Source organism: Photinus pyralis, unplaced genomic scaffold, assembly GCF_008802855.1.
Source record: "Photinus pyralis isolate 1611_PpyrPB1 unplaced genomic scaffold, Ppyr1.3 Ppyr1.4_LG2, whole genome shotgun sequence".
Classification (NCBI taxonomy): Eukaryota; Metazoa; Arthropoda; class Insecta; order Coleoptera; family Lampyridae; genus Photinus; species Photinus pyralis.
In genome coordinates this window covers 63,292-79,372 of record NW_022170403.1, presented here as the reverse complement: position 1 = coordinate 79,372, position 16,081 = coordinate 63,292, and the positions used below count along the sequence as shown (strand labels likewise).

General features: G+C 34.6%; 3 protein-coding genes across 7 annotated transcripts; 2 read left to right on the top strand and 1 right to left on the bottom strand.

Annotated features, from left to right (window-relative positions):
• On the top strand, nucleotides 1-1,279 carry LOC116162863. 4 transcript variants are annotated; one of them, XM_031476605.1, is made up of 5 exons: nucleotides 1-175; nucleotides 280-494; nucleotides 553-715; nucleotides 762-797; nucleotides 852-1,279. In XM_031476605.1, the coding sequence occupies exons 2-5, from the start codon at nucleotides 314-316 to the stop codon at nucleotides 1,189-1,191; spliced, it is 720 nt and encodes a 239-aa protein (XP_031332465.1). In that variant the 5' UTR covers nucleotides 1-175; nucleotides 280-313; the 3' UTR covers nucleotides 1,192-1,279. The 4 variants fall into 4 exon arrangements, with proteins under 4 accessions (XP_031332465.1, XP_031332464.1, XP_031332463.1 ...); XM_031476604.1 differs by having other exon boundaries at nucleotides 264-494; XM_031476603.1 differs by having other exon boundaries at nucleotides 252-494.
• On the bottom strand, nucleotides 1,195-3,167 carry LOC116162860 (putative nuclease HARBI1). Its single transcript, XM_031476598.1, has 2 exons — nucleotides 1,716-3,167; nucleotides 1,195-1,670 (listed from the first exon to the last, which is right to left on the bottom strand). The coding sequence occupies exons 1-2, from the start codon at nucleotides 2,624-2,626 to the stop codon at nucleotides 1,277-1,279; spliced, it is 1,305 nt and encodes a 434-aa protein (XP_031332458.1). The 5' UTR covers nucleotides 2,627-3,167; the 3' UTR covers nucleotides 1,195-1,276.
• Nucleotides 3,168-3,658: 491 nt separating this feature from the next.
• LOC116162862 (geranylgeranyl transferase type-1 subunit beta) lies at nucleotides 3,659-5,603 on the top strand. Of its 2 annotated transcripts, none has more exons than XM_031476601.1 (5): nucleotides 3,659-3,922; nucleotides 3,978-4,102; nucleotides 4,155-4,322; nucleotides 4,357-4,532; nucleotides 4,578-5,603. In XM_031476601.1, exons 1-5 carry the CDS (start codon nucleotides 3,810-3,812, stop codon nucleotides 5,049-5,051), a joined length of 1,056 nt encoding a protein of 351 aa, XP_031332461.1. In that variant the 5' UTR covers nucleotides 3,659-3,809; the 3' UTR covers nucleotides 5,052-5,603. The 2 variants fall into 2 exon arrangements, with proteins under 2 accessions (XP_031332461.1, XP_031332462.1); XM_031476602.1 differs by having other exon boundaries at nucleotides 3,666-3,922; nucleotides 4,369-4,532.
• The last annotated feature ends 10,478 nt before the right edge of the window (nucleotides 5,604-16,081 follow it).

Below are 16,081 nucleotides of genomic sequence, written 5' to 3'. Positions count from 1 at the left end.
TTAAGGTACATTTACATTCAATTCAAAGTCGAATTTCTCTTGATATGTGACAGCTTGTCAAATGTGGTGGCCATACTACCATTTACATAAGCGGAAATTTGAAGCGCACTTCGAAGTGCACTTTGAAGTGGCGCAAGCACGCTTGAAGAATTCAAGCAGAACGTTAAATTTATAGGTTAGTGTTCTTTTTTGACAATATTTTTTGATTGTTTACATTGTTATCCATATCCATAATCACGTTTTAATTAAAGTTCTGCAACTAGGAGATTGTTTTCGTAGCTGGCACAATAGTATTGATACTTTGACTTCCAATATGAATTGTATTGAGAGTGAATCCGAGGTGGTGATAGAAATACCTGAGTTTAATGAAGAATTATTTCTAAAATGCATTTGCAACTACCCTGCGATTTACAACCCAAGCAGCAAGGCATATAGTAACAGAATGTTAAAAGAAACGGCTTATGAAAATATTGCCCGTACCATGCTAACAACTGGTAAGTCAGTACTCGGTACCTAACTGCATGTAGCATAATTATATTGTATAATTTGCAGTCGACATTTGTAAAAGAAAGTGGAAATCACTTAAGGAGAAATACAATCGGGAAAAACATAAATTAGAAATGATGTCTAGAAGTGGTGCTCCTGCATTCCAAACCAATAAATGGCAATTTATGTCATTCTTTGAATATATGTATGATGATGTGACACCAAGGAGGTAAGTTCATAATATCATTACAAATAATTAATAGTGCGATTTTTAGTACGCAGTCCAGTTCATTGAGCGATACAGGTAGAAGGTGAGTTGTGATTAATTATGCAAGTAATTGTAAATAAAAAACTTGTTTTTTTAGTAGTATTGAACTTGAAGAAGCTGCGGATGTGACACTTGTGCCATCTAATGAAATGAGTTCATCTGTATTGCCATCAACTTCAGCTTGCAGTACACCCCCTCGACGAACACAGAAGCGGAAAATTACCCAAGATAATGGAAAAGATCCTGTAATTGAAATACTTTCCAAAGTTAGCAATTCAATTGAGAAGGTGAGCAACAGTGCAGTAGCCAATGATAAATTCACAGATTTTGCACGGTATTTGTGTGCAGAACTTCGAGAGTGGCCATATGATAAAGCGAATGAATTTATGGATGAAACATTAATTAGATTATTACAAACAAAAAGAAAAATTGTGTAAATGTAAATTCACAAGTTATTTTTATATTCCTAAAATCCTATTTAAATGTGAATTTCAAAATAAATTTTATTTTCTATGTACTACATTATTCAGTTCTTTTTATACAATCCCACTGCCATGGACATAAATCACCCCCAACGCCATTTACATATTCTTTAATGTAGTCACGAAGCTTCCAGGCAGCCTTAGCAGCATTCCGGTTCCCAAAACGTACAGTACCAGATTGAAATGCTGTATTTTCACTGACCATATCTCGCCAACTGCCAGGTTGAATAGTACCATTTGTGTCCCTGTCTACAACTGAACTGTTATAATACATGTCAATTTTCTCACTTTTAATAAAATTATGCAGGCATACAACTGCTTTAACAATTGCATCAACTGTTTCTGGTTCAGCATGTATTTCGCGAAGAAATATTCGAAATCTGGCAACCATAATGCCAAAGGTATTTTCAATGACCCGTCTTCCTCTTGACAACCTTAAAAATATTCAGATATCAACATGATACTTACTATAAACTAACCGATAATTAAAAATAAGTTGATCTTCAGGCATACGTTTCTCCCGTTTGCTGTAAGGTCTTAATAGATTGGTCAGCAAAGGAAAGGCCTCATCACCAATAAAAAATGTTGGAACAGTACAATTGTTGGGATCGTTTGGTAAAGGACAACCTATTGGTAAGTTTAATTGCCCTGATAATAATTTTTGCCCCAAACTGGATTTTCTAAATACACCACCATCACTCTGAGCTCCATAAGAACCAATATCCACATAGATAAAATTATACTTGGCGTCACATACAGCAAATAAAATTGTGCTGAAGTATTTTTTATAATTATAAAATCTTGATCCTGAATTAGACGGGGCTCGGATTCTAATATGTTTCCCATCCATTGCGCCGAGTGTATTGGGCATTTGCCATAAGTTGTAAAAGTCTTGTGTCACTTTTAGCCAGCCCTCTTCTGAAGGTGGCTTTAAATATGTTGGAGATAGAACGGCCCATAAAATATGACATGTTTCCCATACAATGTTACATATAGTTGAAGGATGGACTCGAAATGCATAGGCTAGGCTTGGATATGAGTCGCCTGTAGCAAGAAACCTCAACGTTAGCATCAAGCGAAGCGAAGGTGGTATAGCTTCTCTTGGTGAATGTTTAGTAAGATAATTTCCACACAGCAATAGTAAACGTTCAAATGAGGTGGCGTTCATGCGTGCAAAATTGAAAAACAAGACAGGGTCACTTAGTTGCATCTCTTTAATTAAATTGTTAAATAAGCCCTGTTCCTTTCTTTTCAAGTATATGTCTTTAACCCACATCTTCCTTTTTCGACGTACTTGTTTTTTATTTTTATTTTCACGATCACGAGCTAGCAAGGCTACTGCAACACCCAAAGAACCCAAAATAACTGCTTTATGGAGATTATTATTCATTTCTCAATAACCACAAGACAACTTATAAAATGTAAACAGTAATCAGCTGACCGTTAATTGTGAGGTTAGGAGAATGTAAGGCGCGTGCAATGTAAATGATAGTTTCGTAAATTCTTGTGCCAATTCAACTTTGAATTGAATGTAAATGTACCTTAGCGTTCAGCGTTAGCGGCCACGTAGTGTGTATGTAATGTAGTCATATTTGAGCTTGTTCATGTACTTGAACAAATACAAGTACTTGTAAAGACGTAAAGTGTCCAGTAATAATAAGTAACTGCTTTAAAGGTTATGACAACAAATCGATATATTTCGTTTAGCAACTTACCTGAATAATAATTTCTGTTGATTCAATACGAGATAACGCAAATTGTCGCAATCTCACTCAGTTAAAACAGGTAAATAGGTTTATTACACCCAAAATCTGTTGAATTCTAAAATCGACCCTACCTGCAGTGTTGCCATAATTCTCAGCACGGCTTGTAAATATAGATGGTTGTGATTAATTCTGGTTAACTTCATCGTATATTTAACTAATTAGAGCTCTGATGGTTACTGTCCATATTTTAGCGATTGTTTGCAAACGTCAAATTGTGTTGCCTAATTTAATATTTATTCAGGAATTAAATATGCCGAATACACTGCGTGCTTAAAAATAGCCTGACTAAATTTTGTCGTTGTTCATCAAATTGTTTTGGTAAACACTTCTCGGCAATTTTCCACCCAAAATGTTTTTGTCGCCCTAATACGTGGCAAAATGTAAATGAGTCGTCGTAGGTATTTCGGGTATTTCTAAGCAAAAAATTTTACGAAAACGTCAAAATTTATTCGGTTATTTCTATGCATTTGGGATATTACTGCTGAAAAAACTTTAGTTCAGAACATTCCAGACTTCTAAGAAATTGAAAAATAATAAAGTTGAAAGATGAAATTCTATTCAAAAAAAGTACCATGTAAGCATGTAAAAATAAACTGTTATTTTTTATAAATGTCGAAGTTTTACTCGGCGCCCCTTCAAATAGAAAGCCCACCAGACGCCACCGGCCACTCTGGTGTGTTGCCTCCTTTATTTACCTGTTGTCACAAAAGGTACAGTGTGCGGCTGTGCGGCAAAGGAGTCAGAATTAATAGGTTATGATAAATAATTGCAAATACAGTAAATACGTTTCTTTATTTTTATGAGAAAATGAATATAGATCCAGAAAACAAATGTGTATTGAATCGTAAAGTCCACATAAAGTATTTATTACGTTTTTTGGAAGGTTTGCCATCGGAATTTACTTCTTGTGATACTACCAGGTAAGCACATATACCTTCCAGTGGTAGATATGATTCAAAAATAAAGTGGTTTTAGAATAACAATTGCATACTTTATCATATCCAGCTTAGATATTTTAAATTCTCTAAACCTTGTTGATGCGGAACGCCGTAATCATATAATCGAATGGATCTATTCGTTACAAGTGGTGAATGACGAAGGTTAGTGTATAGAGATTGTACGCTAAACATGCATGTAGAGCATTTCTTACAGATTTAGTTAGTGGCTTTCAAGGATCTTCCACGGTAAACACGTTATTTAATAGAAATTCAAATTCTTTGTATAAATGGAGCCATTTAGCAGGTACTTATTGTGGACTTTGTTCTTTAATAATACTAGGAGATGATTTAAGTAAAGTCAATAGAGGAGCAATTATTAAAAGTAAGTTAAATTCCCGAGCGTAACCTATTGTTAGTTGTACATGTAGGTTTAAAATCTCTGCAACTGACAGATGGTTGCTTTACCGGTGCTAAATCTGGTACTGAAAATGATATGAGATTTTTATTTATGGCTGCAAGCATTTGTTACATTTTGAATGATTGGTCTGCCATTGACGCTACCAAAGCAATTGGTTTCATCAAAAATAGTATTGTAAGTTAAGCATAAAAATGTAGACGATAACAATTCAATTTTTAGTCATATGATTATGGGATAGGTCAAGGCCCGGAGCTCGAATCACATGGTGGATCATCATACTGCGCAGTAGCAACCTTATGTCTCATTAATAAGTTGAATGTACTTTCCACTATGCAAATTGAAGGTTTACGACGATGGTTGCTGAATCGACAGGTTACCGGATTTCAAGGGAGGCCTAATAAACCAATCGACACTTGTTATTCTTTTTGGGTTGGGGCTGCACTTAAAATGTTGAATGCATTTCAATATTCCAATTATGAAGATAATCGTGGTTTTATATTAGCTACACAAAATAATATTGTTGGAGGTTTTTCAAAATGGGTAAACACCCATTCAGATCCATTACACACATATTTAGGGCTGGCAGGTCTAAGTTTAATAGGTGAAAAAGGTTTAAATGATATTGTACCATCTCTTAATATTACGTATCGAGCTTTGGAACATTTAAGGCATATACAGCTACAGTGGACGTAGTATTATCTATATTGTATTTTTTATTATAAATTTTAAACTATGTACTTGTAAAACTCAAGTAAGAACTGTCTTATGGAGGTATTTTTTGTTTTATTCTGCAATAATTTTGTGAAATGGTCAAATGTGTTTAGGGAAGGATCATGTACCAAAACTAATGCAAAACATTGTATCACAAATTTCAAATTTGGTATAGTATATTAATTTGTTATACAAGAAGTAACGTATACTAGCACCAAAACTGTCTTGCTTTTTGACAGTAAGGTACATCTAAGTAACACTGGATATGATGGAAGGAACCAGACATTATCGATTATGTAAACTTTTTGTATTTGGGGCTTTTTAAACATGAACATAATGCAGTGTATAGTTCTAATTTTTCAATTTTGAAGTTTTATTTTTATTACAAGTGGCAGTACTGGGTCTATATATAATGTATAATAATTTGTTTGATTGTTTGAAACGTGAACTGTGTAGATAAGTACCTACAGCATAACAAAGTTGATCCATCTCATGCGATATTCGATCAGTTAGAATAAAAAGAATAGTTTTTTATTTTTGGATTTACTACTTCTCTTTACTATCATAAAACATTACGCTCATCTCATACCTTTAATTAAAGGATTACAGCTAATACCATTTGTTGCGAGTTTAGTACTTGCAATAGTCTAGAGGTGCGAAACGTGTAAAATGTTTAAATCATTTGTGGGGCAAGTTATTACAATGTTCAAAAGAAAATATTGTGCATATAGGCCAGTCATTAAAAATTGTGATAATGTACCATGTAGAAACGGAGAAAATTAGTATTTACAAGTAATTAAAAGCACAAAATGACTAATTTAGTTAATTAAACTACAATCGCAATATATTATGTACCTGATACCCAAAAATCGTACAAATATAATGTTAGTGTAGTGTTAACAATTTTTAAAACTAGTTTGCAGTGGATGCTAGGGGACTAAAGAAAGTGACCTAAAAATACTAATTTTGATTTTTATCAACAGAATATGTGATCAAAGACAAACGGAATTGATTTCACACATTTAGTTTTAGCATTAGTTTTGGAACTATCGAGATGTTTTTTATCTTTTTCAAGAAAGGTCGTTGCAACGAAAAATGTTATAACAAAAGTTTGAGATAATTAATAAATATTAAAAAAACTTTTGGTTTTTGATTTACAATCAATAGCCGTGTAAAGTGGATCTAGAAAAGTGAAGGAGCGTTGTGACCTTACTGGGTCATTGGATTAGACCTATTTTCAATAGACTTATTAAAAAGTTACTTTTGTTCATGCAATGGTATTTTTAGTTTTTTTTGTTCGATCGGCCGGCAATTATATCAGTTTTTGGGTTTTGGCATTAAACATTTATTCACCCACCCTATGCTCTGTTACTACCTTTTGGCGCCCAACATGGGGCAAAATGCCGTTATCAAGAACGCCGTTGAGCAAAAACTAGGCAAATATGGGGACAGAAGAACAAGTGGCAGGGGGCTACTCTTTAAGAAGCAAAAGTAAAGTAGGTACCAAATAGTAGATGGGGGGCGGAAGGTGCTCAATAGTGAACGCTGTTAGTATTAATAAGACCAAAGCTTTGGTGGTTGTGTGGCTTTTGAAAAATTTAGAATATACCTTTTAGGCAGGCTGTTCATTCTTTATACGGGCAACAGTGCTGTTTTAAATTGCAAAATGCGTCGGTTGGTATCTGCTCGCATTGCCAGGTAAGGTACTGCAAGAGTACGATCATTGTATCGTACGAATACGTGTTGAAAGTCTCTTTTGCTCATGCATTTGCATTTTGATTAATGAGGGCGTATCACTTTCAAAACTAGTTGTACCATTGAATTTTCAATGGTTGTACAATAGTTATTTGTTCAACTAGTTTTGAAAGTGATACTTTTTTTTAATGAATTTTCAGTGATTAATAAGGGCCTAGACCAAGTAAGTTAATTTGCTTGTCAACGCAAAACTATGAAATATACCGGGTGGTGCACGGTAAGTAGGAACATGGGGATTTCACATGGGAAATTCGTTTTACGCAATATCCTGCCCTCCTGTACATTTTACAGAAAAAACTTTAAAGGTTAAAGTTGTTCAGAATTAAAAGGTGTATACAAAACTGTTTTTACATGTTTTATAGCTTTTGGTATACCTACCCGCAAATTTAAAAATAAATTTCAACACTTTTGTTATTAGTAGCAATAGCCATGACTTTTGTTGTTTTATGAATTGCTACTAATAACAGAAATGTTGAAATTTATTTTTAAATTTGCGGGTATACCAAAAGCTTAATAAAACATGTAAAAACAGTTTTGTATGCACCTTTTAATTCTGAACAACTTTAAACTCAACATTTTTTCTAGCACAGCCTACAATTTTAAGAACTGTACATATTATAATAAAAATATAGTGTAGCTGTAGGTCTAGGTAGGGATATTTGTGCTTGAACCAGAATTTGAATGTGTTTTGTAAATATAGTTTTAGCTTTTATAGTGTTAAGAGTGTGATAAATAATTAGATGATAGAGTAAAAACTTATATTTGTTATATTTTCTCTGGGCAATCGATTTGGACTTTTTTATGTCATCAGGCCTTAGTTAGAATACATTTGAGATGAACCTCGAGATGAACGAATGATACAAATAAATATGTTGGAAATTATCTTACCGTCAATTAGAATGAAATATGTGCGATATAGCCATGTGTTGTATGAATTTTTAAATGTGTGATGTCTATCATGTGTATATAGGCTGAAAAATTAAATAGGGTTAGTACATCATATAAAATACATTAAATTATTGAACATATTTTGTTTAGAGGTTATGTACCTAGTATGTCAGTGGCGTGTCGGTAATACAGGGTTATATAACTATTGTTATAGTATTGCATTTATTTTTTTACATTTACCCACCTTTATAAGTAAAAACCTGTCTCATCTGGGGGCCTTTTGTAAGAATTCATTCATTTGAGTTTCGGTTTAGATGCTAGATTTTTTAGGTTCGTAGTAATCACTTTGCCTTTTCAAAAATGGTATCAAACGATGAAAGTTTGAAACCTTTACATTGTGATGGACGTTTAAAGTTGATTTTATATGGTCCATAATGTCGAAGATTTCATGGTTTCTGATTTTACTTGGAATTGGAAGTATGCTAGCATAACTTGTTCTGTATATTCGGTAATGCCTAATGCCATTATCCGTGCACCACTTCGTGAACTGGATTTGAACGTGCAACTGTGTTGCGGGTTAAGGTGATTGCGTCGCGCTGCTAGCTGCTCATATCGATAACGTTTAATAATTATCGATAACTTTTGAAAATAATCAATAATGATTGTTAGCTGTCGATAATAATCGATTATTATTGACACTTTTGTCGAAAATGGTCCATATCTCCATAATAGGGAGGTTCGACATTTTTGGTATGTGTTTTATTTTTTGTTATTAAAATACCAACCAAAAAAAATTGGGTGCAAAATATTGATATTTACGTCCGCTGTAAGCACTTGGTCGGCGCGCAGCAAGAAGACGTACCTGGTGCGCGAGATTACTCCGCGTTACGTCAGTAGCCAGAAACATTTGCCGCCGTGCTGGCAAAGTATACAAATGTTTCTGGCTACTGACGATATTGTCGATTAATAAATAGTCGATAATTTTAAAAAAATGGTCGCCTAATCCATAATTTATCTAAAATTTTAAAGGATTGATCTATAAATCTATAATTACCGATAATCTATCGATTAATCTCACAACTAAACTAAGAAGGTAGATAATTATCGAGAGAATTCTTAACGACATAGACTTGATAAGTACATTTTAATATAATTCAACGTTAAACTTTAATGAAAATGATATTATTGATTACAAGATTGAGCGTTATTACATGTGACAGTTACGGTAAAAATTCTAATCTTTCTAAACTATGAAATACGCCGCCTATTATTTTTTATCTAACACTAACTTTAACTGACTTTAACACTTTCCCTTGTTTGATAAAAATTAATAATTATACAAGTCCCATCTTTACACAAAGGATATGTAATCTTGTTTGAGCGAGAGGCTTGGTCATAATGTCAGCTACCTGATGTTCAGATGAAACCTTTTCTACAACCAAAGTGCCTTCACTAACATGCTCACGAATAAAGAAGTGTTTCCTTTGGATGTGCTTGGTTCTGCGATGATTTTCGGGATTCTCAGAAAGTCTAACGGCTGCTGCGTTGTCAATCTGGATAACTGGAATTTCCTTTAAAAATGTAATTTCTTGCAAAACTCGAGTAAGCCAAATAACTTCCTTTGCGGCTTCACTTGCAGCTACGATTTCTGCTTCAGCTGTAGATTCTGTTACGGAACCTTGTCGCTGACTAATCCAAGAAACAGCTCCATTGGCATATTTCACCAGTACTCCTGATGTTGAACGACCTGTTTTACTACAACCACCGAAATCAGCATCACTGTAGCATTCGAACGCTCCCTTCTTAGCGTTACTTTGATATACTATACCAAGATCAATAGTCCCAGCTATACAGGGTGTTTTTTTGGGAGCTTTAGTTAAACGTTTCTGGGAAAGTCAAATACGTAGGTTTTTGAAAATTTGTACTTAGGAGTTACTCTGAAGGCCGAATCGATGTAAAATATTTTCAAAATGTCCGCACTTCCGGAAACACCGGAAGTAGATAGTAATTCCGTTATTTTAAATGGCAACCCCTATTTTTTATTGCATTTTTGGATTCTACGTGAAATTTCAGTTCTTTTGATACCCATATGTCGATATCTGCCATTTATGATTTTTAAGTTATTTTGACTTTAAGAAAAAAAATGGCGGATGCAGATGGTACCTTGATAATTGATTACTTGAAAACGGTTATAGTCATGGCAACCCATTTTTATCAGTGCATAGAGAATGAATAGGGCTTTCTTTTAGTGTACTTAAAAAAAAGTTAAGTTGCGTACAACCGCACCTATGGAGATCCAAATTGAAGAAACTTCAAAGTCCATAAACTCAGTTTTTTTAAATGGAATGACCATGTTCTTAATATTGCATGAGATAGAGAATCGAAATTGGCATATTTTGATATTACATGTTCCTATAGCTATCTTTAACAGTTTCTGATTTATTCCCATTTCATTGGATTGATCTCGGAATTGATGCCATTTTTTTTCGCATTTTCTTTTTAGTAGTTGGCCATGATTTTATAACAATCGAATTTTAAACAAATCAAGGAATGGAGTCTTTAATACCATTGATTCTAGTTCTAGTCTAAATAATTCATTAATAAATAACTCATTTATTAAGGATATAGGACGGAAAATTTTTGAAAAATTTGTTAATCTTGCATTTGCAATTCAATTCATTTTCTTAAATATTCTCTTGTAGAGCTTTGTATCACTTGTGCTTCAACCGTTTGTAGTGCATTAGGGGTACAAAATTTCCAAAATTCATACAATTTCGTTCCAGTTTTAGAATGAATGTACGGAAAGCACGCGCCGCGATTCTGCCCATTTCACCATAAATAACAATTAAATTCCAAAATAGGTGAAACCACTGCGAGTCATTTTTCGATTTTTGAAAAACTTATGTTAACCTATAACAGTGGGTGATGGATTAGTGTCACTAGATTTGTTTAAAATTCAATTGTTATAGAATCATGGCCGACTACTAAAAAGAAAATCCGAAAAAAATAGTGTCAATTCAATAAAATGGGAATAAGTCAGAAACTGTTAAAGATAGCTATAGGAACATGTATTGTCAAAATATGCCCATTTCGATTCTCTATCTCATGGAATAGTAAGAACATGGTCATTCCATTTAAAAAAACTGAGTTTTTAGTCTTTGAAGTTTCATAAATTTGGATATCCATAGGGGCGGTCGTACGCAACTTAACTTTTTTTTAAGTGCACTAAAAGAAAGCCCTATTCATTCTCTATGCACTGATAAAAATAGGTTGCCATGACTACAACCGTTTTCAAGTAATCAATTATCAAGGTACCATCTGCATCCGCCATTTTTTTCTTAAAGTCAAAATAACTTAAAAACCATAAATGGTAGATATTGACATATGGGTATCAAAAGAAGTGAAATTTCACGTAGAATCCAAAAATGCAATAAAAAATAGGGGTTGCCATTTAAAATAACGAAGTTACTATCTACTTCCGGTGTTTCCGGAAGTGCGGCCATTTTGAAAATATTTTACATAGATTCGGCCTTCAGAGTAACTCCTAAGTACAAATTTTCAAAAACCTACTTATTTTACTTTCCCAGAACCTTTTAACTAAAGCTCCCAAAAAAACACCCTGTATACCTAAGGACTCTTTTAGCTCTCGTGACATCATCAATAGTAGGGTTTTCTAATGACCTGGATAAAAATCCCACACTGTAGGCTAAATCTGGTCTCGAGCCTAACATAAGGTACATGATCGCACCAACGACCTGTCGATATGGAAATATGACTTCTTTTTCTGATGCTTTCCCTGAATTCGAACTTCCTGAACTTGAAAGCATTGGTGTAGAAACTGACTTGCATTCAACAAAATTAAAACGCTCAAGTAGTTTCTGAGCATACGATTTCTGGCTAATCTTGATATTTCCATTCTGTGATTTTTCAATTTCAAGACCCAAGAAATATGTTGCTTCATTTGAGGTAATCTTGAACTCTGTTCTAAGTTGGTGGATAAATTCTTCAAGATCTTCTTTATGAGTAGCAGCAATAAGACCATCATCTACATATAATGCTAAAACTATCTTAGCACCATTTTTCTCTTTAACAAACATACATGGTTCTTCTTTACTGGCTCTAAACTGTAATTTTTGTAAATATTTTCCAATACGATGATTCCAACATCTAGGCGACTGCTTTAGTCCATATAAACTCCTTTTGAGTAGGCAGACTCTACCAGACTCATCATCGTATCCATCTGGCTGTTTCATAAAGATCTTTTCCTCCAGCTCTCCATATAAAAATGCAGTTGAGACATAAAATTGGGCCAAATGCATTTTCTCTGTTGCAGCAATACCAAGTATCAAACGAATAGTTTGCAACTTTGCAACTGGACTGAAAGTATTATTGTAATCAATACCTTTCTTTTGATTGTATCCTTTTGCGACCAATCTTGCCTTGTATTTTAAAATACTTCCGTCTGGATTTAATTTTAATTTATAAACCCACTTACAAGCAATTGCTTTACCACCTGTGGGTAATTTTACTAATTCCCATGTGCTATTTTCCATCAAGGAAGCCATTTCATTGTCCATGGCATTTTTCCAGGATGCACGATTTTTATCTTGTATAGCTTCTTCATATGTTTGAGGATGAAGCTCTGTCATCATCGCCATAACGTAATCTTCAAGATACTTTGGAGTGCGGATAATTTCTCGATTACGTAACGATCTTTCATTGTTATATTCACTACTGCACTCATCATCACTTTCTTCTTTGCTTTCTTTAGTTCTTGTGCTGCCTTCAGGTTGAGTAATTTCTGGTTTATCAATCTGGTCTTCTTTTTCTGATTCATCTTCTTCTGACAATCTATTCCTGAAAAATACTTTTTCTTTTTCTTCGCATTCTTGAGTTACTTCATTAAATTTTACATCTCGAGATAAAACAACGCATTTCTTCTCTGGAACGTACACTCGATATCGTTCATCTCCATCATAACCAACTAAGTAGCCTTTTTCAGCTTTTCTATCCATTTTTCGTCTTTTCTGATCTGGAACATGGATATAGCAGGCCGAACTGATGATTCGAAGGTGTTTTATCCTGGGTTTCTTCTTATACCAAATTTCATATGGAGTAATACCATCTTCTGACGACTTCCCAGTCCTATTCAGAATGTAGATCGCTGTTGTAACTAACTCAGCCCAAATCGCGTCCGGAAACTGCACATCAGAATTGGAATACTTGAACGTACGTGCCATCTCGACAATTGTTCTATTTTCTCTTTCACTACCGCCATTTTGTTGTGCTGTCAATCGCTGTGTGATACCCCGTCTCTGCAAGATTTCTCGAACATCTGCGTTGTCAAATTCACCTCCATTGTCGCTGAGTAGCTCTTTAATGAAGTGACCCTGAGTTTCTGCATGCGTTAGCATTTGTTCTAAAACTATTTTGACATCAGATTTATACTTAATAATAAAACCGTAACGATATTTGCTATAACTGTCCTTAAATACCACTAAATAACGTTTTTTCTGAAAAGACTCACAAAAGGGTCCACAAACATCGACCGAAATAAGTTCTCCCGGTTGTGAGGCACTTTTTCTGTTACCAAATGGAAGTCTATGCGCCTTACCATATACGCACGGTTCACATATTGTATCATCAAACTTAACTTTAAGATTAAACTCTTGTTCAAGCTTTTTCTTGACGTAACGCTTATCCTGATGACCCCACCTTTCATGGTATAACTGTAAATGATCGTTTGCTTCTACTATTTTTACTGATGCCCTGTTTTGGGACAAAATTGGACTAATATTTGCCTTATACAATGATCCAAACTTCTCTCGAATACCACTCAACACTGTGATGCCGTTTACCAAAAACGAGCAAGTGGTTACGGTGGATCCGAATTCACTGTTTAAATTTTTATCATGGGCAGCCAATGGTGAAAATAAATTTCTTGAAATTTTCGGAACGTACCAAACATCTTTCAATAAAATATGTTGGTTCTTCCCATTGACAATTGAAGAGACCTTGATAGTACCGCTCCCGATAGCAATCAAACGTTCTTCTCCAGCTGCTTTAATTGTGCGCGGATCTTTAAACTCATCAAACGTACAATACCAATCAGAACGACTAGTTACATGCTTAGTAGCCCCATTATCCACAAACCAATCCTCTGAATTTGGTTCAGTAGTTTCAGCATTACTACTGCTACTACTACGTTTAGGACGACCATCTGCGATCCATTTTCTACAACTTCTCACCCAGTGACCCTTCTTTTGACAGTAATTACAGGTATCTTCTTTCTTAAGTTTCGATACAAAATTGAAATTGTCGGTACCCCTCTTTGTCTTCTTATTTGACTTAACCAACAAGGCTACTTGTTTATCACTATCATTACTTGAAGGCTGTCTTATATTTCGTTCGAAAATAATAATCTGCATGGTTAATTCGTCGAATGTTTTAACCTCATCTTTCGTTAACAGCATCCAACTCGATTTAAAATTCTCAAAACTACTAGGTAAAATATGTAAAATTTTACATACCAATAGTAGATCTGGGAGTGGATTTTCATTCTTAGCTTTTAACCCGTTATTCAGCTCGGTCCATAGACTCTTGAGCTTGGCTACGTGTGTGGAAACATCCTCGCCCGATGTCCAACCAAATGAAAATAGCTCTGTACAAATCTTGAACAGCTGATCTTTGGATGTAGCTTCAAACTGCTGTTTTAACGCCTCCCAAGCATCATGCGCCGTAACCTTGTCCATGATTTTCTGATAAACTGTGTCAGAAACTGTACTTGTAATCATTGACTTGGCATAACTATTTGCTTTTCGATACAGATCACTTGTAGCTTTAAATGCTTTTTCTTCATCTCGTGTTGGATTAGCACTAAGCGGAGTCGGTTTCTCTAGCTTCTTATCGATAACATCTAACGCTCCCTCATGATAATCAAGTAAATCACGAATTTTCCTTTTCCAAATTGGCCAGTCTGACTCACCAGTCAATGGTTTAATGTGCTTTGCTAAATCCATTCTGCTGCTGATGTGTGGATTTAACAACACTTCACAAATACACAATTCGAAACGGAAAAACACTAAAACGAAGGTCTGCGCCCATAACCTAATATAATTCAACGTTAAACTTTAATGAAAATGATATTATTGATTACAAGATTGAGCGTTATTACATGTGACAGTTACGGTAAAAATTCTAATCTTTCTAAACTATGAAATACGCCGCCTATTATTTTTTATCTAACACTAACTTTAACTGACTTTAACACATTTTCAATGTTTATAGTTTACTTGAAACAAAAGCGATCAAGTACCTACTTCTCTACTAATGTTTGAGGATTATCGTCCACTTGATCAACTTTGATTTCAGAAAACTTCAGCACCACGTTAACCTCCTAAATGATGGGTCACGAACATATTTTCCGAACAGTTGACACGTTACCTTTACCTAATATTTAAATCTGTGCCTTTATACCTTCATTACTTCGAAACATGGCGAAGTTGTTATTAATTGGAAACTTCACTCAAGTTAAATCAAATTTCAACAAAACAAAACGAATCGATTTTAATCGAGGAGTTTTACAAGGCTCTCCAATTTCATACCGACGCTTTTTAACCTTGCCATTGACTTTGTATTTCAAGAAATGTCGGAATTTGATGTCGCAAGACAACATGGGTTCTCCTTGTCAGATCAACTAAGCTATCGATTCTTGGCTTTGCTGATGATGACATTACAATTATTTCGTGCTCAAGAGAAGCACCAGCTATACTCAAGTCAGTCTTATACGTCAGCTTTTTAACAGTATTGGATTGGGAATCAACGCTAAGAAATCAATAGCAATTACAATTATTGAAAACGGTACTTTGTCAATGGAACCGCTGCGCTGACTACTGACGGTGATTTCGTTATTCCATCACTGCAGTCCGGTCAAACTATCAAATATCTTGGTGTAACGTTTTCTGACGAGTTAACAGCCGATACTGATGCTATAATTCGTAATTTGGCCAAAGATATAGACAAGTTGGTTTCGTCAAATTTGCTTCGACCTAAACAGAAATTGACAATTGTAATCATAGTCCAGGCAGCGAAGCCCAAAAAAGGCTGAATAGAGGAAAAAAATCATGTAGAAGCCAATTTTGGCACAGATGTAGGAGAAGGTATCCTGAACAACATACTAAAAGTACTGAGGGTTGGGGTGTGAGCTAAAGGAGGGGCGAGGGGTTAAAGGTCCCTTTTTTTAGTTTTTCGTGAATAATTTGAAAACGGTTGCTCCTAGTTAAAAATTTTGCTCTAAAGAATTAAACAGAATAAAATTATCTACAAAATGATATAGCACAGTATATAATAATAATAATACTGTAACGTGA

Excerpts from the sequence above, each read along its gene's own strand:
- LOC116162863 (XM_031476605.1), top strand. The coding sequence starts at position 314 with ATGAATTGTATTGAGAGTGAATCCGAGGTGGTGATAGAAATACCTGAG. Across the intron at positions 716-761 it reads GATGATGTGACACCAAGGAG|TACGCAGTCCAGTTCATTGA; the intron begins GTAAGTTCATAA and ends TGCGATTTTTAG. Across the intron at positions 798-851 it reads TTGAGCGATACAGGTAGAAG|TAGTATTGAACTTGAAGAAG; the intron begins GTGAGTTGTGAT and ends TTGTTTTTTTAG.
- LOC116162860 (XM_031476598.1), bottom strand. The coding sequence starts at position 2,626 with ATGAATAATAATCTCCATAAAGCAGTTATTTTGGGTTCTTTGGGTGTT. Across the intron at positions 1,671-1,715 it reads CAACTTATTTTTAATTATCG|GTTGTCAAGAGGAAGACGGG; the intron begins GTTAGTTTATAG and ends AATATTTTTAAG.
- LOC116162862 (XM_031476601.1), top strand. The coding sequence starts at position 3,810 with ATGAATATAGATCCAGAAAACAAATGTGTATTGAATCGTAAAGTCCAC. Across the intron at positions 4,103-4,154 it reads ACAAGTGGTGAATGACGAAG|ATTTAGTTAGTGGCTTTCAA; the intron begins GTTAGTGTATAG and ends CATTTCTTACAG. Across the intron at positions 4,323-4,356 it reads TAGAGGAGCAATTATTAAAA|TTGTACATGTAGGTTTAAAA; the intron begins GTAAGTTAAATT and ends ACCTATTGTTAG.